The sequence below is a fragment of the Carassius auratus genome, chromosome 18 (genome assembly GCF_003368295.1).
Source record: "Carassius auratus strain Wakin chromosome 18, ASM336829v1, whole genome shotgun sequence".
Lineage (NCBI taxonomy): Eukaryota > Metazoa > Chordata > Actinopteri > Cypriniformes > Cyprinidae > Carassius > Carassius auratus.
Genome location: NC_039260.1, coordinates 10,228,542 through 10,252,333, shown reverse-complemented (window position 1 = coordinate 10,252,333; position 23,792 = coordinate 10,228,542). Strand labels below are relative to the sequence as shown.

The 23,792-nt window shown below is 36.9% G+C and overlaps 1 protein-coding gene across 3 annotated transcripts in view; it reads left to right on the top strand.

Annotated features, from left to right (window-relative positions):
* LOC113118411 (breast cancer anti-estrogen resistance protein 1-like) overlaps positions 1 to 23,792 on the top strand; it is an 83,957-nt gene that overhangs the window by 16,705 nt on the left and 43,460 nt on the right. For 2 of the 3 annotated variants that reach the window (XM_026287547.1, XM_026287546.1), the window contains exons 2-3: positions 15,978 to 16,022; positions 16,877 to 16,957. The exons of the other annotated variant lie outside the window; for it this stretch is intronic. In XM_026287547.1, the coding sequence (XP_026143332.1) occupies positions 15,978 to 16,022; positions 16,877 to 16,957 (126 nt within the window). The remainder of the gene's footprint in view (positions 1 to 15,977; positions 16,023 to 16,876; positions 16,958 to 23,792) is intronic. 3 annotated transcript variants of the gene reach the window in all.

Genomic DNA, 23,792 nt, shown 5'->3' with positions numbered 1-23,792 from the left:
ATTATTGAATATCTTATTTATTAAAATTCTCTGTGGAAAAAATGCTTGTGAAGAAGTTTTGTACAGCTGACCAGTCCTTTTCTCTTCTTTTTTTTGCGAGCGGTTGCTCTCACCAGCTGAATACGGCTTTAACCTGTGTTTGTTGACTGACCGGTGTGTGTTCAAATGTCAGTTTGATGGCAGATTGATAGTGTGTGAGGATGTGCTTTACGTCTGACTGATGTGTTTGTCAGTGAAGGTGCTAACTCTCATAGACACACACACACACACACACACACACTCACTCACATACATCCGTCTGCTGTTGACACACTGATGGATCTGGTGGTGGCACCAGCTGGGAAGAGGTATTGTTCTGGTCTCCTGTTTCCTCTTCCAACTCACTGAGCTGGCCATTTTACACTCTGTCATGTGTGTGTATGTGATGAAATAAATGGATTGTAAATATTTATTGGCGATGAATGCAGCAAGAGGCTCTGAATCGTTGTCTGTGAGCTTCAAACCTGTCATCACTCTTGATAGCCTCTCGATGGTACCCAGACCCTCAGAGAAGCTTTGAAAAACCACTATGCGACTGAACAAAAATAAATCTTGGGAATCAGTTGTTTCCTCCACCTATATTTTTTAAGTGTGCACTAGGGCTGAGTATCAGCAGACTATATGGCTTTGACTGAAACTGCAGTAAATTTATGAGATACAGAAGCAGAGGAAGAAGAGTACCTGAATTCTCAGTTCAAGAACTTCTGTTCTCCAAAAAAAAGGAATTAATTTTTTAAATACATATACAGGACCATTTTTTCACTTTCAGAATATTTAGTGATACATTATATACAATTACCATCATATAAATTGACTCTGATATATGTGATATGATTTGGATCATTTCTCTGATCATGCAGCCTTCACATGATATCATATCATATTGATTACATTTTCTCATTTATCAACTTCAATCATGAGCTGAGCTGAGCTTTGGGTCTTAGTATTGTGGTTGGCTCACAGAACTTCCTCCAGTCATATTGCTCCTTATCAGGATTTTATCTTCTGTTCCCGAGGAGGGAATCAGACAGACCTTAGACAGTCTTGCAGAACTTCGATTATCTGGGACGGGGTCCACAGGGAAATCTTCCTCCACTGGATTACTGCTCAGAGGTCGTTCATTGCTCATCTGTGAACAAAGCAGAAAACAGCAGTGCAGAACAAACACAAACACTGGAAAAAAGGCCTACCCTGAGATGAAATAATGCAGGTCCCCAGCATAAAATAAACAAAATAAACCAGCCCCCCCCAACCCCTTTCACAAAAAATAATAATAATTAAATAAAAATAAAATAACTTTTTAGATGATGCATATTTCTTGTCTTGTCCTCGTTATCATTGAGAAAAACTATTTCTAAGATGAAAGATTATTTTATTATGATCAGTGAAATAGGTGTACAAAACAGTCACTTATGCCGCGTTTCCACCGAAATAACCCGGAACATTTGTACCAGGAACTTTTTTTCCCAGGAACTTTTTCCCCCCCAGACCTGTTGCTTTCTGCGTTTCCACCGTGGTGTAAAGTACCGGGAAGATTAGGCAAATAGACTGGTGACGTAGGTCTGTGCGCGTTTCTCAATAAAAAGTACGCTGATTTTGGACTTGCATCCTCGGTAGTTCAGACTTTGTGCATTTGACTCGGGAGTGTGATGTCCGCGACGACGCAAATCCGGTAATTCTGCAAACAGCAGCGTACTTCATAACTTCAATGATCGTTTTAGTATTTACAATATTAGTAAAATAAAAATGAAGACATCTGAAGACAAAGCTGATTTCTCAATGAGCCATAAAAGAGAATCACCCCTTAGTATCCTGAGCATAGAGTGACTTCTGGCATAGCCTTGTGGGCAACGCATCGATATAAAGCACAACTGCACCTCAGACAACATGGGTTCAAATCCCAACTAAAGGTATTTTCCTGCTCCTGTTCAATTCTCACCTGTCCAATTATTTCCCGTCTCTACTCCTACTGTCCTGACCATTAAAGGTGAAAACCCCCATTGCAATAAAACAGCAACCTCTGAGCAGTAAAGCATTTTTATAATGGAGTCTTGAAAGAGATTACAGCAAGACACGTTTCTCTCTCATTGTCATTTTTGATTCCTTTTATTACAAAACTTTCTCATGCTTCACTGGTGTCAACTTTTATCTATCCCAAGGATTTTCAGGAGAAACAACTGAGACACTGTTGAGACTAAGAGTCTCCTGAGATTAGAAAGAGCAACCACTGAGCAATAAAATATGCATATAATGAAGTCTTGATAGAGACTGCAACAAGACAATAAAGAGATATTCTGTGGTTCTTCCTACAAAATCTCTGTTTTGACTCTTATTTTCTCAAATATTTGTTTCTACTTCCATTTCTCCTAAGGAATTCTAGGAGAAACATCTGAAATGGTGTTGATAAATGAGAGGTATATAAGAATCTCATCTAACCCCCCTGAGTTTAGCAAAAGCAACCACTGAGCGATACATTTTTCCTATGAGAAGGCATGAATGCAGTTACAAATGCAGAAATATTGTTTTGGCATTTTAATCATAAAACGTTGAATACTGATATTTGAAATGATTTAAAAAAATATAAAGAAGTACTTTAAAATGACAATTTTTGTTGGCGAAATAGAGCAAAAAATAGGCAATATGGTGTCAAAAACATAAGTCTCTTGTTTGTAACTTTTAAACTGTTGTATAAAATACATTTTCGGTTAATGCTCATGGGTGGGAGGTGAGGTGACCCCCCCCCCCCCACACTCCCACTTCAATTTGAACACTGTATATAGGACTGTGCAATAGTCTTTTTAAGATGATTATTTATATATTTTTATTAATATTGTAATAATCCAGTGTGGTATTTATATATTTATATTTATATGAGTCCTTCAATAGATGGTAAAGTCCACACAGAGATCTGATGTCACCATGACTGAGTTAGTCTTGGATTACATGAAGAAACTGAAGCATTTGAGACAGCCTAAACCCATAGAAGAACTGTGGCAAATTCTCAAAGAAGCTTGGAACAACCTCCATACAAAATTCCCAGATGATGTTAAGAGCTTTCGCAGCTTTGCAAATGGAATGTTTAGAAATCTAACATTGATATATCCTACAGTCACACCAAAACAAAATATACTGTATAGATAACTGTCTTTCAAAAAAATGTGTGAAGCATCTAATAAATATCATTAAGACTTTTGCCCAGCACTGTATATACAGTATAATAGCGTCACATTGTAAGTTAGGCAGCCTCAAGCAAATTCATAGTTGTAGAAACAAGACATTTTCTTATGGGGAGATGGCAGCCTCTGGGTCTTCATCATTGTATCTTTAAGAGTTGAAAATGAAAAGTCAGCTACTACTCTGTATGCGTGCTTATGTGTCGAATGTATATGTGCGTATGTGGTGTTTTGTACTGCGCATGCTTGTGTGCTCAGATCAGGGCTCGTTAAGGGAATTTTCTGGAATGCTAATCACATGCTCACTAATGGACACAGGGAGAACAGCTAGATATACAAATGCAGAGAGAGAAAGAGAGGTCACCTAATATGCAATGCCTAATTCAAAGTCTGAAAACACTTAAAAGCAACCAATAATCATATTTTCAGTTACACACATACAATGGACAATTAAAGTGTGAGCACTGCAATAAACATTATCATGCTGTTTTAAGAGAATAGCCATAAAGTAATACCTTAAATCCACATAGAATTATTTATTAACTGTCTATTATATAAGAATCTGGTCATGGCTGTTTGAAGCCTTTAAACATGGTTACTTTATTATGTTAGATGTGCCGTAACCGTCCACAAAATATGGTTTACATAAACTATATTCACAGAAATTGTAATGATACATTTTTTGTAAAGCTGGCAACGAGCCATCTCTTGAGATTGCACAACTAGAGTCAAAACGAATAACTTTTTTTTTTTTACATTTTCTTTCAGTTTCTTTCACTAAATTTTGGTGCATCACTGTTGAATTCAGAACCAGAGGTTTATATAGCTAGAAATGTTGTTTCACCGTTTAAATAGAACAGTTTATACAATTGAACATGTTAAATCATATACATTTTTACAGAGTAATTTGTTACATTTGTTAGAACAAAAACAACAAAAAACATGCTTTACATTTCTTTTTTTTAATACTTTTTAAAATACTTAGACATAAAAAGTGTGTTACTTACAAGAAAAGTTGTCAAAATCATTTTTTTTTGTGGTGATCCAGGAGATATACTGTCGAAAAGCATAAAATGAAAAAGTATTTAATCCAGAATATTATTTTATCACTTATATCAAATAGCCTATTTTAGCCTGTTTTATTAATCAGAATTGCCCTGTCAATATTTTTGGTTTGCAAGTATGCATATTCACTTAGCATGAAATGCTTCAGTGGTCTGCGCTCATGAATCAGAGCTGTTTTTATTTTCAAAGTTATGATGAACAGTTGTTTCTGAGTGTTGGCTCACTCCATTCTCCAGCTCCCTGAGTCTTGAAAACCCATCATTGTCAGACCGAAGGGATGTGTTCTGTTGCCTCCAGTAGCAATCCATTAGAGCGGATGTATGCCTCCCTAATGGAGAAACTTCAGGAGGCAGAGATTCCTACAGATGGTGAAGTTTTGTGCTGGTGTTTGTGCATGCAATTTTCACAATGCCCTCACTCAACTCTCTAAATCCATTATCCAAATGTAGGTCATTTTGGTGAGAAGCTGTCTCGTGTGCCGTGACATGTTTTCCATGCTCCGCCCACTCTCAAGCCTCAAAGCCAAATTAAAAAATAGTCTGCATTTATACATACAGACATATCAAGTGGAAGATCCGGGACAGATGGTGACATTTCCATGTGGCCAGATAGTTTGAAGAGTTCTTTCTTCCATCCCGTCCTGACAGCAATGAGACTGAGATGCACTGTAAATGCACTCTAGTGGTCAAACTGTTCTCTCTCTCTCTCTCTCTCTCTCTCTCTCTCTCTTTTCTCTTGTCTACTTATGTGTCCTCATCTGTCCATCACCCAAGCAAAATCAAATTGTCTTTTCCAGGGGCGTTGCTAGGCCCTTTTTAGGGGGGCTTCAGCCCCCCTAAACTTATGCCCAGCCCCCCTAAAAATTATTTGATTAATTAATTAGTGATCGCTTCAGTCCCCTTTAAAAACTCATTTGAAACGGTGGCAAGCTGCATCAAGTTCCGGCTCCTCCCCTGATCTGAGTCTGCATGGATTCAGCGCGTTTTTCAATCCACAGGGGCGCCGAGCAGAGCGAACATCAGAGAGTACAAGGTGTGTGTGTGTGTTTGTGTGTGTGCGTGTGCGTGTGTTCTCGCATCCAATACCAATACGTCTTCGCTGCGTTCACCTTCAGCCTTTATCACGGTGTGACAGTTGTTTTTTCTTCCAACAAAAATGAAGCGATTAACACCCATGAAAACATACTTTAGAAAACGATCATGATTTATTTTAATTTACTTTTCAAAATTCAAAACATATTATTGTGTATTTCGGCATTACATTATGCAGCCATTCACAGAAATGATTTAAGACACACATCATTGTCTGAAAGCACAATGTCACAGAGAGAGAAACATCATGTGGAGTTATTTTGTTTTGTATTATTAAATATGATTTTGTATTAAGTAATAATGAATCATTAGTGTATCATGATACATATATTAGAGTAAGAGTAAAGGGATCTGTGATTTTTTTTTTTTTTTAAGTAATTGATTTATAGAAGTGGCAAATTGATAATGGTGTTATTTTTAATAAATAGAAATAAATATAGAACAGATTAAACATATTGCCAATAGACAATTACATTAATACAATAATACAAAATAATAAAACAGACACTATTTCAACTGAACAGAGATGACATCAATGAATTCAATGATGAACTGCCTTTAACTATCATTTTGCATTATTGAGACACTGTTTTCCAAATGAATGTTGTTCAGTGCTTTGGCGCAATGTATTTTGTTTAAAGCACTATATAAATAAATAAAGGTGAAAGGTAATACATGTTTTGTCTATATTCTTAATGAATATTAGCTGGTTAGTTAAATGATTTGAAATGAAATTAATTTCCAGGGGCTGACTTGATGTATAACCAACCGTATTGTTGATTATAAAGGCTAAAAAGCTAAAAATTAATAATAATAATAATAATAATAATAATAATAAAATATAATAATTTATTTTTCATTGTAGATGGATATACAACATTTTTTTGTCGTGCGGGAGTAGGTCTGCAAATGAGCAACAGTCAGGTGAGAATAGAACAGACAGCCTCACACACACACACACACAATACCACTGTGTTCCCAAGATTCATTGCAGTCATTGAACCCTTATGTTGTTTTAATTTTCTGCAATTTCCACGTACATTTCATAAGAAAAAGCTGTGGTATCATCAAAGGATAAACATGAATGTCCTGATACTGAATCAGGAAGTCTTTATTGTAAAAATCTACATTCCCAATTCAAAATTTTCCAGTGACTGGTCACATCTAAAAAACTGTATTAGTTTTTTTTTTACAGTGTTGTATATGGCTCAGTCAGTACTCCTACTCCCATATATGAAATACAGGGAATACAATGGAATAGTGGATTGCAATAAGGTTAGTAGTATACAACCCTACCCTAATAGTCAAATAGAAGTTTTTTAATCATACCCTTATTGGGGGCTGAGCCCCCCTAAAATGAAAATCTTAGAATCGCCCCTGGTCTTTTCAGTGAATGAGAGGTGAGGTCTGCTTTGGGGGTACTACTCAAATCTAAGCAAAAAAAAAAAACAAAAAAAACATATTTGTTTCCTAAATACACATAATCATACATTCATTGGTTTGAATATGAAAGTGATGTGTGCTTATTTATTTATTAATGATGGCAAAAGTAATCAGAATTGTATGCACAAACAATATTGGTTAATATATAACGTTAACCAATATAGAACCAATATGTTTTGCATTGTTAATATTTCTTTGCTGTTGAATTTAAAATAAAAAATTTTCCCACGTTTTGGGCCTTAAGGACTATAAACAGCTAGAACAGCATTGACTAAAGATATGTTATATATTGTGATACATGTGAGCATGTGCTGAGCAGTGAGGACTGAAACTCACTGCTAGCCAACAGGTCAGGACAAGCAGACTAAAGAAAACATTGCCTTAGGGGGTGCATTCCTGAGGTTATGCTATCTTCTTGTGTTTATATCCTTCTGTCTGTTGTCCAGGCTCTAGTTTGTGTTCTTCCCTAGTTTGATTGTGTCAGGATTGGTGGAATGGGAGCGTGTTTATGTATGTGTGAGATTTTCAGAAACATGAAGCCTGTCAAGAGAGCACAGGTCAGGGAATCTTGCCATGGAGACATACAGTCGTCACAGACATCTCTCATTGGCAAAACCACAGATAAAGTGTTGTTTATATACGTCTGGAACAGGTACTGTATGCTTTCATGAATAGGTTTGTACATATTATAGGAATGTGTAAAACTACATATTCTAGTATTGTTTGTGTTTTCTATATTCTGTTTGACCAACTTTATTTTTCTTCTGCAGAACACAAAATAAGATATTTTGAAAAACATTTTGGTGACCTTTGACTTTCAGTATTACATGTAATTCAATAGGTTTATAAAAAGGCTGATATGAACCTCTGGTACTTCTTTCATAATAAAAAAAATCAGAAATATGATGTGATTTTATATGATGTTGTTAAGATTATGTTAATGTAACAAATTTAAAATAAATTGAGGCCCTTGGAAGTTTTCTTAGGCCCCCTAGTGGGCCCCGGCCCCCTGGTTAAGCATTACTGAACTAGATACCATTATCTTGGTGAAATTTCTGATTTCAACAAATCAAAATAATCACACACAAAAAAAAAAATAATAATCACATAAGACATTTCTAATTAAAAGCATCTCTAATTAATTGATTTTATATAAAACAATTGACAATCTTTTTTTTTTTTTTACGGAAATACTGTTTTGTGAATTAAAAAATTCTAAATAAATTCTGGTAAATAATATTTCTGTTAAATATTTCTTAAAAATAATGTTTAATAATAATTTTATTTTTAGTAGTAGTACAGTCATTAGATTAAGTAATATTTCTGTCAGTTTCTTCAAGTTAAACTGAACTTCTATTTTGACAGGTTGCTGTGAAGACATTTAGTAAACAAGACCTGAATCTGCACCATTCATTTACAAAGAGACATGTAGAACGTGCAGAATTCATATTTATATATTTTTGCAGTTCAGTATTCAAAGACACTAGTCCATATCACATTTTGAATTAAGTGTACTAACCTACTTTTTATGTAGCCATCAAAACTTGCCAAATTTTGTGACACTTTGCATTATACAGTAATTATAATTTTTCTGACTGGATTCTGCGATTCCGTCTGCGTTTCCCACATCATGTAAATCATAGGGCCCCTAACAATTAGATCAATGAATGTAAGATTCTTAGTGGCAACCACCGACAAAAATCTTGCCCCAAAAGGCATTTATGTGTCCTTGTGTGTTTGCCTCCATCTGCAAGTCAAATTATGACAGATTTGAAGCAGATAAATAAAATACACGCATGAAATTCAAGATTAGGTGATACGTCATTGTGTGTAAATGATGCTTGTAATCGCTCAAGGGGAGTGTGTAGTTGAGCCTTGCAGCGTGACGTGATTGGCCGATAGGAGTCTGGATGGGGTACTTTCGTAGGTGAGTGGAATCCTAATGAAGTCGTGTCCCCCGAGTCTCAGTTTCTGTTTCCATAGTTGCTGACTCGGAAGTTGTGCAACCACGGATTTGTCATGTTACAGGTATTACATTCGGAAAGTGCTTGGCGTGATGAGGAAGGGATTTGCACGCAATAAGCTGCTGCAAGCATGTGATGGAAGCCGTGTCCAACCATTTGCTTTATGTCCAAGAGCTGATTGAAACAAGGATACAAGCACTTGGCTGCAAAATAACAGGCACAGAAAATAAACTTCTTGTCTAGGTTTGTGTTTGGGATCATGGGAAAGATTTTTATCTGTCTGTTTGAGTGCATCCCTCTCTCTCATGCATCAGTGAAGTGTCCATAGCCATTTGAAGTGATGGATGGAGGCTTGGTCTGTCTTTAAACTGACTGGAGGTGACCTTCAAATTGCTGCTGGTCTCACACTCTCAGTAATAACCCACCCCCTTCCCTCACACTCACTCACTTTGTACCTCAACACACGCTGCTCTCCATCAGCTGTATGAGAGATGATTGGCAGTCATTTTAACAGTCTAAATCAGTCTTACCACAATTCCATAAGTGATGTCGTCATTCCAAAAATACACACACTGCTTCATTTAGTTAAAGGGATAGTTCACCCAAAAAACATTCTGCCATCAATCCGTCATGTTCATGCTGTTCCAAACTATTATACATTTCGCATATTCTTCTCATATGAATTTCTCTTATATGAATTTCTTATATTAATATTCTAATTTCTATTATTAATATTTGATGATGCACTAATTTTCATCAATCAAAATCAAAATCCAGTTGAGTTTCAGGTTCTTAAAGTTCTGTTTAAATGAATCCTAAACATTTCAGTATGATTCACATATTTATTTACTTGCGCTTAACATGTTTTCAGAACCAAACTTCAGCACATACAAAATGTAGCTGATATCATTAATGTTCTTAATGGCGCTTTGATGTAACAACATTATTCAAGATAAAAGGAGTCTGATTCAGGAAAATGAGGAATATCAGAAAGCCAAGTCCTAAATGTGAAGAAAGGAGGAGCTGGGGATGGAGAAGGGTGATGTACTCCTGAGTAAGTGATAAAACTGCTGAATAATACTAAATAATAGCTGACATTTATCTTAGAGAGTTTAGCAAATATTTAGAAAATATTAAGTATTTAGTAAATATTAAGTCTCATCCACTGACTAGTTTGTGAGACATGAGACGTAAATAAACACACAGGTTCATTGGGCATAAAACACATATAAACAACCCTGCAAGTGTGCAAGGTATTTTTAAATCTGCCTGAGAAAATAGTTAGATTCAAGCATTTACATGCTAAATTATTTCCTGTTAATTGGATTTAACATCTAGACCAATCCTTCAGCCCAAATGAAATTTCATTCAGATAAGCTCTATTGGATCGATTGAGGTGTTTATATAAAGGATTTGTCCAGTTAAACCATCAATCTAAATATAAACACTCAAATATCGATGCATGTAAATGTAGCTAAGGAGTCAGATTGAAACAACATTGGACCCAGTTGACTTTCATTGTATAGAAATAATTCAATCCTCTTTTATGTTCCACAGGGGAAAAAAGTCTTATAGGTTTGAAATGAGTGAACTGTCCTTTTAAGAAAACCTAGTTTGGTTTAAAACAGGAAGTGTGACCCCTCTGTGGATGCAGGCAACATGATAAAATACATGTAGTAATGAATATATTTGAACTTTGAGCTGGGCATCTGGTGTCTGACTAAGCCAGTATGTTATGGCCCATGAAGGATTATTCAGTAGGATTTAAAACTAGATTTTTACAGTATTTCTGTGTCATTGGTAGTATTTTGGTTGGTATTTTGAATGACTTCCAGTGAGATGATTTGTGGTTTCTAGGGTATTCTTAATGTTTTATAGGACACTGATCAGAAAATGTCCCAAAATGTCCAAAAACACCCGGCTCCGAATCTTGTGTTGTTCCTTGCTTTATTATAAGTCCAAGTTCCATTTTTTATGTGTGCTTGATGAGATCTGTTCTGTAAGTCATATCGCTTGGAAAATTAATTGCATACATCTGCACAACACGTAAAGCAATTTAAGATTTAAGTAATGTCTAGCACAAACAGTGTGGGATGAGATATGCCCTGAAGTTTAATTCCAAGGGTTAGCATGAGCTTGAATAATTATAATGCTTGTCTTAGCAAACGCTGTTAATCCTCCTGTATATCTCCTGATCATCCTCGATTAGAGCATTAGTAGGAGACTCTGTATATTATTTTGAGCTGGGGCGTTTAAAGGGTTAGGATGTGGATCTCACACATTCTCGCTCATTCTCTGAGTGAGGTAGCATGGTTGTTATTAATATGATTTAAGTAGGCCTGCTTTTCTAATTAGCCTACTCCACTTCCGAGAGGGTATAAAAAGCTTGTCTTTTCTCAGAGGAAACACTGTTCCTTCTCTTTTTGTTTTTTCACTTTTTCCAACATGCACAGTGACGTTCATTCCAGCTGATGTGTGTGCGTGTGTGTGTGTGCACCACAGACAAACGTGTGTATGTCTGCTTGTGTCTTGGTGCACTGTGATTTAAACTTACCTTAAACTTAACTTAAGTGTAGAAAAATTAGCCTCTTGATGAGGCTAATTTCATTGACAGTGTTGTATGTTTCCAAATTAGAATTAAATAATGTTTTAAAAAATTTCAGGTACATAATTGAAGAAACATGTATATGTCAAAAGTACTATTGGTATATTTGTTTTCATGTATGTCTGTGTATTTAGTCATTTCCTCTGTCGACTTTTTTTTGTAAATTTGTGTGTATCTTATAGTCAAATGTATTGTTATTCAAGCTGCTTTTGCCCACTGGGAGAGCTTGTCTGCGAGTTAGTGGAACAAATAGCTGGACAGTGTCTAAGCTGTCAGTCTCCATGTCCTGGAGAGAAGACTTTCTCTCTATCTCTCTCCCAATCTGTGTGTGTATGTGTGTGTGTATTTGTGTATAGGCAGCACATCTGACAACACACAGACATACTGGCTCATGGTGCTGTTCTCTATTCCCCAGATCCACTCAGAAGAACTCACTGCCCCACAGCCACAGGCTCACAGGAAGTGCTACAATCAGACTAGAGCAGACAGATTTCTGACCTCTGTGTTATTGATAAGACATCAACATTTCAGAATCCAGCAGTAATCCTATCAACTGTATGGAAACCACTGTATAATGTACTTTTGTGAGGGCTGGGCGATTAAAATAACATATTGATATTTTCACACTTTTAATGATCAAGGGCCCTATCATACACCTGGTGCAATGCGATTCAAGGTGCAGCGCAAGTGTGTTTGCTAGTTTGAGTCTGGCAGTGTGTCGCATTTTCACGTCCAGCGCCATGTCGTTTAATTAGCAAATGCATTTGCGCTCATTTGTGTGCCCATGGACATGCTGGTCTAAAAAGGTTTGTTCAGGTGCATTGCTGGCACATTTAAGGAGCTGAAAATACTCTGCGCCATAGACCAACTCAAACCTGGTCTAAAGTCTGGCGCAATGTTTTTTCTTTGTTATTTAAAGAGTGTGTTAATATCGGCGGGTCCGCAACGTGCGTACATGCTGCTTATTAAACACAGAGATGCACAGCAGCACACAAACATGCCAAATATTATAAATTAAAGGACTGCAAAGCATTATAATTTTTTGTAGGCTAATAAAAAAATAATATATATATATATATATATATATATATATATATATATATATATATATATATATATATATATATATATATATATATATATATATATATATTGAATATGTTTTTTTTTACAATGTTTTTTTTCTAAATATTTTAATGTTTAATATAATATTTTTAAATGTAAGCTAATGATTGAATTGATGATATTTTGACATTATTGCTTAATTTTATATCAAATATGTTTTGTAATATTCCACTGCTGTTCAAATGTTTGGATCTAGCAAGATTGATTTGTAGATTGAAAGAAAATAATTCTATTTTTCTTTTTTTTTTGTCAAACTTTATAAATGTATCAAATAATACTAAAAAAAGTATTGGTTTCTGCAGAAATATTAAGCAGCACAACTATTTAAAGCATTGATCACAATATAAAATGTTTCTTAAGCACCTAATTATCATAATAGAATGATTCTGAATGATCATGTGACAATAAAGACAAATTATATTTTATAATATATTTATTTATAATTGTGTGGTAAGTGTAAATTGTAATAGTATTTTGCAGATTTACTCTTTTTGGACTATTCTGTAAAAATCAGCTTTTATGTGCATAAGACACTTTATTTTTTTAATATACGACTCACACCTTTTTCCCAGTTTGCCCTCTTATGAATCATCAGTCTATGTCTGCCATCCCTCTATCCACTTACTCCATTTCTTCAGTCTCTTTTTCCCCCTTTCTTCTTGTGGATGTTAATTGGAGTGGGCTGAAATGTACAGTATATGTGGGAGGGGCAGCATGTGCTGCTGAGTAGACATGTTTACCAACCTGATTTTGGCACTGTGATCAGACATTTATTCCCCCACAAAGAACAGCATTCCTCTCTGGGGCCTCTTCCATCAGCTCTGCAGCCTGATAAAGTGCTTTAAAGCATTATCATCTGAAAATGAAAAGCTTGGGAAGAGGCGTCCGGGTGAATGTGTTTCAGGAGAGCTGTGTTTCAGATCTGCCTGTGTGTGTGTGTGTGTGTGTGTGTGGCACAGATAAACGCTGTGTTAGCATGAGTGATGAGCAGGGTCAGAGGTGAGGACGCGTGCAGGATCAGCGTTGTGTGACCCGAGCTGATGGATGGTAGTAGGAGAATGTGGAACGAGCTGTTCCGAGTCTCTTATCAGAAGAACTGGACAAGTCCGATCTGTCTCTACTCCCTTCACTGCTACTCTCCTCTACTCCTGCGCTGTCCTCTGGGGCTCGTAACCATAGAAACACAGCCTGACCCCTAGGCCAGTGTCAATGTGGGGTGTACAGTATGTGCAGGAATTTCACAGAATATAGCAGTTAGGCTGTGTTCCAGTCAAATTGGGATGTGGAATATTGACACGTTAAATTTCCAACGTCCATTAGTTGAAACATTTCAACATCAAAAGAAATGGCAATGCTAGTAAACTTTTACTAGAAATGTATGGATGTATAAAACTACATATTTTCAAAATCATCATGGAATTATCCGAACAACTAGTCAAGCTAAAAGGGGATCTAGAGTTTTATGATGTACTAGTTGTGTTGCTGTCTGTGCAGGGTCAGAAAGCTCTTGGATTTAATCGAAAATATGTACCAAGGGTGAACAAAGGTCTTACAGGTTTGGAACGACATGAGGGTGAGTAATTAATGACAGAATTTATCATTTTTGGGTGAACTATCCTTTTTACTCATATTAGTTTTGGCAGTAACAGTTTCTGTTGATGTTTTCAGTTTATATTTTGGCCTGTTTATATATATATATTCTGTAAATTGGCAAACTTAAAATGAACTTGATCTCTGTCTGTGGTTACACTGTTTCAAGTTATCGAGCAAAGAGAACGGGCGAGAGAAAGAATGTGCAGCTGAGCTGTGTCAACAACAGGTTAATTTATCAAAGCCGCATCACGTGTTTTACCTGTGCAGGCATGAGCTGCATTGTACCGTCGCCCTGTTTCCACGGTGACCCCAATCAGAGATGCGTACTCGATGCAGGCATGAAAACATGGAAAGCAGAGGAAACACCCTGAGCAGCATACTTGCATCTATGACTACATATCGCTATGGGGTGTATGTTTCATGCAGAACTGTATATTCCACGTAACACCAGACAAAAAAAGTGTGGATAGTAATTATTATTACACTGAATGAAGCGTGTCTCCAGTGAGATAGAACAGGAGCCAACAGGTCAGGAATGAGCCACGGCAGCTGGGAAGCCTCAGAGCGCACACTCGCATGCGTACGTGGACACACGCTGAATATATTTGCATATGAATGTAGTTTCCTCATTAGAGCATCCTCATTATTACACCACAGCAGATGATTTGATTTAAGCTGCCTTCTAAGATTTACAGCATCACATGCCACATATTCATTCACCTACTTTAGTAGAATTAGGGCCATGCAAAAGGTATAGTACAATTAACCTTTTATATTCATAATACTGTAAATCGGTGCTTCATTTCGTATTTTAAAATGTATAGTTTAAATCCTGGATGCAAAGATTCAGTTGTGATAAAATATAAATTGGACCACAAAACTATAGCTAACAATACATTATATGGGTCAAAATTATACATTTTTCTTTTATGCCCAAAATCAATAGGATATTAAGTAAAGATCGTGTTCCATGAAGATATTTTGTAAAGATCGTGTTCCATGAAGATATTTTGTACATTTCCTACTGTAAATATTTACAAACTTTCATTCAATTTTTGATTAGTAGTGCATTGCTAAGGACTTCCTTTGGACAACATTAAAGGTGATTTTCTTAGTTTTTTTTCTTTGTATTTTTTTTTTTATCAGAGAGCAGATTTGATAAATGATGTATAAATGATGGCTTTGTGGACCAGGGTCACATACTGGTAATTAAATACCAATAGCTGGCACATCTGAATCCAATGTTTGTGTCACTTCGTTTCTAGCAAAATGCCTGCATAAGAATTTTACTGGGCAAAAATCTATTTGTGCTGTTCTTACCTCAAAACATTTGACATTTACTCCATAAAAGAAGGTGCTTATATGCCATTACATTGCATTACAATGAAAATGTATGTATTTGTTGCAAGTGTGCATGGATGAATGAGGGTGAATTTCTATTTCATGCTGTCTTTAAAGAATGCAGTAAAATAGTTCTGTGTTTGGTCGATTATGTCTGAAGCATTGGATTTGTTCTAGATCATTAGATGTGACGGTGCCTTAAAGGTATGTCTGAAACCAGCTCTGAAACATTCTGATGAACTTAGCGTATTCTAAAGGCTTTTATGCCATTATATTGCTCTACAATTTAATTAACATTTCAATTATTTAATAACTCTTTAGAACTAACATGGCACTTAAGGCTATGCTATATTGTAAATAAAATGTGAGCACATACTGTAGCATAGCCTCTCATAGCTAAATATTGTGAGCTACACCCCCAAACTACATGGTTATCTTGAGCCTGTGATGAAGTCTGTTGTTCTGTAGCGCTGTCATATTAAGGCTGATGTGTTGTTTGTCTGAGCGCACGTCTCATCTCCCCCCCTTCCCCTTCCAGGTGTTCTGTAAAATGTTTGACTGTCTGCAGGGGGCTCCAGCTGAGGTAGGTGCAGCATGGAGTGCAGGATAGACATAGAGAGAGAGAGAGAGAGAGAGAGAGAGAGAGATGATAACCGATTGCACGACTGATCATAAGATGGATCGAACAGCTGCTGGTTGCACATGGCTGCTGTGATCTGTTTGCTTTTGTTTGCAGTGGAGTCTCTTGGAGTATGGAGCATGACGGTTCTGTTTTTATATTGATGTATGTAGATACTTGACAATTAACCACCAGTGACATCTTCTGATCCTTCTCTCCTTTCCGAACGCTCTTCTTTCCAGCTGATTTCTCTTAATTTCCCATCCCTTTCTCTCTCCGGTTTTCATTCTCTCTCTGTTTACGGCCCGTTACCTCTCTAATCGAGGCCCTGGCTGTGAGGAAACTCCCTCTCTAAATGAAACCAGAATTAGATTCCCATCAGCAGGGCATTCTTCAATGCTTAAACAGATCTTCAGTCTCCATAAAGCTTTCATGTGCTCTTGCACTGTCTGCAGCTGGTAACATATATGTGTGTGTGTGCATTTGTGTGTATATTATACACACAATTTTTTTTTTTATATGTACTGTATTTGTATTGGAAGATTTTAAATGACTAAGAATCAATAGTTCTATATGTTAGACTACCCTAATTTTCTTGTTTGATTTCGTCATGCACAGTGTTTCGTGAAACTGTAGTCATGAAGTATGCAAGTCTTTATTTTCAACACAAGGTTTGGAATGAGATGCATGAATATGAAGGATTAGTTTGTGTGACCTTGTGTACCTAAAAGTCATGTCAAAATTTACCGGCACATTATAATGCCCTTTTTCCCCAGATCAGTGCAGTCATTTATCTCTGTCTCGCTGCTCTTTAATAGATAGCATCTAGAGTGTTAAACCCCTCATCTGCAGGATCTGGAACTCTTCTAGAGCAGCACCTACTTCCTACAGAGACGCTGGTAAGGAGTGACCATCAAGGCAGCAGTGGCGCCTTCTGCTGGATGCTGAAAGCACAGTTTTGGCATGTCACACATAACTCTCATTAACAACACTCCCAGCAATCATGTCTGCATGATCGCTGCTCATCACAGCCTGATCTCATGTCTAAACAGGGCGTGAAAATGGTACAAAATGTGTTTATTTGGCCTTTTTAGGCATTACAGGCACCTCTCAAGGTCAAACCGAGGCATAACAGTACTAAATTGGAGAGCAGAGTGTGTGTTTATGTGCGTATGCATGCTTTGGTACTAAGCTGAATTACGTGTTTGTTTTCCCCTCTCTATTTATCTAAACACCAGCTCAGTGGGTCTTTAATGAGCTATTAGCTGCTGGTCAGGCCTTTATTTCCAGCTCTCCAGGCAGCATTAGAATAGGAGCCTATCAGGAATTGATGGGTCTCCGAGATGATCTCTAAGAGGCGTTAATGGCACATAGAGCATCACAGAGCAGCACAGATACTGATCTGCTAATAAAGGCCATTTAATCTACACACAGACATACCCACACTCGTTTTGGAGTGATTTACAACAATCGGTACATGTACCTAGGATGTAGGTTCTTGTGTATAAATTAATTCAAATTATTATTTTTTATGTACATATAAATCTTGGCTGTATGCCACGTCACTTAAAATCTGTGAAATATATTGTATATGTAAACATATATAAAATATACTCACAAAAATACAACTGTGTAATTATGTTTAGTTCCTCTTTAGATAAATAAGATGTGTTAAATTAATGCAAAGTTTGTACATTTGTGTGCATGACACACAACATTTAAAAATAAAAAAAATCATTATTGTTAAAAAATAAAGATAAGATAAAGGGGTATCTGAGCTTACTGATGGGGCTATCGAGATACATAAGACAGAAATGGTTGTGAAACATTTGAGAATGGATGTGTCTGATATGCTGTCACTGAGTCGACTTTTTCATGCTGGAGAGTGCTTTGTGACCTTTGACCCCCCTGCTCAACGATGCCATCAACAGAGAACAAGAGAGAACTCTGTCATCCAACAGTTTTCTTTCTCCTATGCAAAATTGCTTGCTGGGCTGTTAAATGCCTGGTATCTGGGGGATATTTGGCTTTTCCCCGTCACCCACTGTCCCCCTCTAATTTCTCAGCTGCGTTCCAGACCCATTGATAAATGAGTGTTGTATTTCACCAGCGTGCGGAGAGGTCAGTGACACCACACTGCACTGTACTTCAGTCGGGGTAATGAATGTGCCCCCAGTGGTTCCTGGAAGGAGAGGTCAGAACAGCCGACCCTGGCATTGCCCTAACCCACTGACAATACCACAAACCTTGGGACCCAGACATCACGGTGTCTCAGAAAATCTGTCCGTCTCCATGAGCATTTGCCCTGTCCTCCAGTGGGCTAAATGAGGTGTGTTAGATTATATGCTGTGGTGGAGAGACATCCACACGGTCAATCCCCGCTCTCCGGTCACTCACACAGATCAATGTGATGTTTATCTGTAGGTCAGTGGAGTTAATAATTTCATCGGACCTGTCTGAACTCTATAAGCGCCACTGCACTGCAGCAGGACTGATATAACTGTCCATGTATTACATGATGCTGCTGTCTGATGGTGCATGCTCTCATGCATGACTCTCTGTTCTAGCTGGAGCCTCATCAGTGTTTCCTTACTGTTATGTGGTGGTGTGGTGTAACGGTTGATAACAAAAAGGTTGGAGGTCTGCAAAATGGGTGATCCATGAGTTACCATTGTTCCCTTGAAGTTCAGAACACTGTGGTTGTTGTTGCCCATTTCTATAGTGGCTTTGGATGATGCTCTCAGATAAATGACCACTATAGGTTTTTCTTAATCACATTCTGTACACACACAATTCACTGAAATAAGGGAGTGACAACCACATTAACTCCCGAAAAATACAGGTACTGACATCTGCATTTACAGAAATTCTACGCAGTGTGTATGGAACTGAACTTAACAACTAGTTGTTAATGTCGTATTTAAGCGTGGATTTAGAAAAGTGTCTTCGTCTGTATTTGAGATGCAAGAAAATAACAGTGAAAGAAATCTTAAACTAAGCACATTTTGACTCGGGGCTAGTTGCGCTCACGAGCCCTGCAGTAAAGTGTCAGTGCCAGATTTTCATAGAAAAAAAAAACGTTAAACAAGGACAAGCACGAAAAACACTAATATATATATCTCATCTCCAAAACAGATCTTTATGAGCTAAGACAAAACAACATGCCTAAACATGCTTGTAAGTATGAGGGCATGGCACTATGGTTACAAATGCAAGAGTGACTGCTTTTCCGTACACATGCTGAACGATAATTTATGGGACTCACTCCCACATTTAAATGCGGTTGTCACTCCTGAAACTTGCAGTGTGTACGTGGCCTATTAAATACTTGATAGTAATGTAGCTTTTTTCAGTATGGCACTCAAAAGCTATAATGTAGGCTTCTGGATCTGAAGCCCCGTTCACACTAGTGTGTTTTCGTTTTAAAATGCATAGCTTTTGCTACGGTCACGCCTGTCGTTTACACTACTCTGGTGTTTTCGACCCTCGAAAACTGAGACTTTTGAAAATGCTGCAGACCCCGTTTTAGTTTTAAACTCTAGGGTTGCGTTTCGATGTAAACGATGGCGTGGATGCCCACATTCTCTCTGTGTATCCTTGACAATCATGTAAACAATAACAACATGCTCATTGTTGTACCCATAGATAATGCAGTGAAAACGCCAGTGTAGACGGATGTTGTTGTTTTTAAACGCCATTTTAAAATGAAAACGCACTAGTGTAAACAGGGCCTAAGAGTTGAGAGAATGTGGCAGTATATGGAATGAAAGCGACGGCAGAACTTGGAGCTGAAAGAAACCAGAGACTGCATTTCAGACCTCATAACTGAACTCTGACCTCTCCCCCTTCATGTCAAGCTATTTTCATTATTAGTTATTTGCTGCATGGTTTCACGCCGCCATCAGTTGCTTCAGCATGTCAAGCCATCCTTTGAGGATCCATTTGAACAAGAGTCATTCCATTAAAGGACTTTCATTTTTGTCCACAATATTTAAAGAAGTGTTCAAAATTTTTGGGGTCAGTAATATTTGTTTTGAAAGAAATTGTTATTTTATTCAGCAAGGATGCATTAAATTGTTCCAAATTGACAATAAAGACAGTTACAATTTTAAAAAGATTTCTATTTCAAATAAAAAAGAACCCTAAAAAGAAATCAAATTAGAATGATTTTTGAAGGATAATTCAGCTTTGCCATCACAGGAATAAATTAAATTTTTGATCAGCTGTGTTACTATGCACTTTTTACTTAATAATCACACACACACGCACACACACATTTGTTTTAATTTAAAAATATATTATTTTCTGATGTTTTCAACAAAGTAAAAATGAACTGTCATTTTAAATGAAGTGACATTATTTATGTCTTCAGAGCCAAGTTCAAAGCATTCATAATTTACTTTTGTTTTAAGCTTGGTAAGGTTCGTCAAGCATAACATACTCCCTCCATTACATGAAACAGAAATAATGTCATTTTATAGCATAACATTTTTTCTGTCATTTCTAGTAGGTATATTGTTAACTGCTAATAACTGGAGTGCATAAACCCTCATAACAGGAAGTATTATCAGTGTTATCATTACCTCCATCACAAGTATCTCAACAGCTTTATTTATTCAAACTTAAAGTCATTGTGTGATAGAGTATTTACAATCTTACAAAAATGTACTGTACTATAAAAAGCATCACATTTTATTTAATTACTTTTTGGTAAACATCAAATCTCCCTAGTACACTGCAGTGTATCATTGAAAATCTATATTTGACAGTAAAGAGTGGCATGAAGACTAATCAGATGAAATTAGACAGGAGTCGGATGGTGGAGAGACTGGCAATGAGATTACATTAGATGGCAGTTACTGATGGCCTGTCAGCTCTGGCTGTGGTGGTCTTATCTCAACACTTCCCCAAGACCTCCGCTTATTGCCTTACCCAGACACCTGGGACCCAGAGACTCCGTTTCTCACACCGACTTGTTCATTTTCAAGGGCAGAGAGTAAAATCTTGGCTATGCAAGGCCACACACACACACACACACACAGCACGTGCAGTGAAACGCAGTAGACTAGAAATAAACGAATGAAACAGTGTATCAGGCAATTGAGTTTATATCAAACGTTTCTCATTCCCCACAGATAGCTTCAAACAGCTGCCGCTTTCTGATTACAACTGCGCTTTTTATTGTTGGAAGCACATTTCTGAAAGTGGGAAATTGCAGCGATTCGTAATTAACCTTTCAGACAGTGAAGCTATTTGTAAGAGAGCGTAATAACACCGTTAATGTCTGGGAAGAGTATTACCTCACAATTCTCCAGACAGATCGTTTGGCGGGAGGAGCATAATTAAAGCTGTTGTTGTGGAGACCCTTGGGTTATATGGATGAGGTGGGGTTCAAACAGAATGGCTACTTGGGCAAACCCAGCCCATGGGAAAACGGTCCCCTTCCTGGAAGTGATGGTCGGAGAGAGTGGCGTTCTGCTAGGTTTAGCCTCACATTCCTGCATTCCTGCAGGGGGAGGGGAGGCCGGCTAATGCTGCGTCTGTGTCCGTCTGAAGGAGATTTGTAGGATTGTTCGAAGTTCTTTGGTGTCTCCCGGTGTGTGTGTTTGAATGTCTGTGTCTTGAATATCTGATGGGTCTCTCTTTTTTATAGCTGGTTAAGAGGTTAGTCACTCGCTAGGTGCTGTTCTCACTATATTCATGGATCAGTGTGTGTGAGTGTGAGCTGATCAAGTGAAGTAAGTTAAATCTGACAAAAACATCATTAGGGAATTGTCTCAAAGGTAAACTGATTCATAAATAATATAATAATCATAAAATTTGTATTGTAAGAGTTCAGACAGTGTTGGTCTGTTAGCTTTATGTAAAAAAAGCCAAAAAAAAGCCAAAGATATGTTCTCATTTAGATTTTATTATTTTTTATTTTTTTTAGAAAAAAGAACGATTATTTGAATCAAACCAGAAATGCATTCTCCTAAAATAGGAAAAATATCAAAACATCAGAGACGAGCACAAGTCATATTTCCAAAAATCATTTCCAGACCTTCCCACACTAAGAAATAAATAATAAGAAAAAAAGTTGTTCTGGGAAAGGAAAGCACAGTTAGTAATGTTTCAGCATGTCGAGTGATTATTGTTTTATTGGGTGATTATATTTTTTATGTTTTGTTTATATTTTATTTTATTTATAGCTAATTTTATGTATTTTATTTCTTTATTTACTTTTTAATATTATTATACATTTTTATGTAGTTAATTTAAGTTTTATTTAATTTTATGGTAACACGTTAGAATAGGTAACACTTGTTAACTATTAACTACGGCAAAAACTCAATAAATTCTTAATTTGCTGCTTATTAATAGTTAGTTGTTAGGTTTAGGTATTGGGTAAGATTAGGGATGTAGAATAAGGCATTAATATGTTCTTAATTAGCACTAACACATGGCTAATAATCTAGTAATATGCATGCTAATAAGCTACTAATAGGTGTTAACTATTCTAAAGTGTTACCAATTTAATTTTTAAAAATCATTAACATTTTCTTTTATTTGACTAACCTTGTCTTCTTTCCCCTTAATTCTCTTTATCTCTTTATATAATTATATGTATTTTGTTGCTGTAACAATATTGTAAATGTTAACAATCATAATAATAAAGCCCTGTTGAGGGAGCGCTTTACTTTACAATGGGATCCAGAAACCAGAGAGTATAAAAAAAAGAAAGAAAAAAAAACAGATTGAAATGAAAAATCAAATCAGCACTATCTAATTAACCAGCGGGATGCTCAGTTTCATTTATTGCTCTCCTTCATCTTTCCCCTCTTTTTATATGTGTGTGTGTTGGGAGAATAAAGGAGGAGGTGCTGATTGGAAGGCTTTCTGCTTTATTGAGACTGTGCGAAGCAAACACACACACACACACACACACACATACAGATTGTGAGGAATAGTAATATCCCCAGTGCTCCCTGATTATGCTCAACTCTACATAATGCCATTTACTTCCTGCCACATTAATGCTAATCTTTTTATTGCAGTGAGGATGAGAAAAGTGAGCAAGTCGCCGAGTGCTGATGTTGTTCTCAGTGTGTGTGTGTGATACTTTTGCTTGCTTCGCACATGCTGCAAGTCTCATCCTTACAACTTTAGATTAAAAGAGAGGAAGACTGATTCACTTTGTGGTTTTTAATCATCTTAAAGTATTATTACCATGACTGATAAGAGGACAAATAATGAGAACCCAAATCTGAAAATAAACAAATATAATTATCTATGGAAATTAAATTTCGGTTTGGACTGATCAGCCCTGTTTCTCCTGTTGTGTGTTAAGTGGGTAAAATAGGGCTGTGATTTAGACTGGGGTTGATTTTCGTTGGAGGTCTTGTTTTTTCCTGTTCTGTACAGATACAGACACTTATCCTCCGTTTGTGGATAAGGGAAGACCACAAACACTCCAGAGAGGGTTTTGGAAAGCTGCCTGTCTGCCGGTCACGGCATCGGCTGCAGTTTCATGTAGGACAAATGATTGTCCTGTTTTGTGTAGCACATGTTTTTGTGTTTATTTAGACCTGTACATTTAAGCAAGTGTGTGTGTGTGCTTTCATGTGAGTGTGTGGCTGAGGATTTTCTCTCTCTTCGTCATAAGTAGTTGAAAGGCCTCGGTGACAGACTGCGCAGTGGGCCTGACAGTCCCAACAAAGAAAGGAACTCTTTATTCCTTTGTCCTTCAAAGCT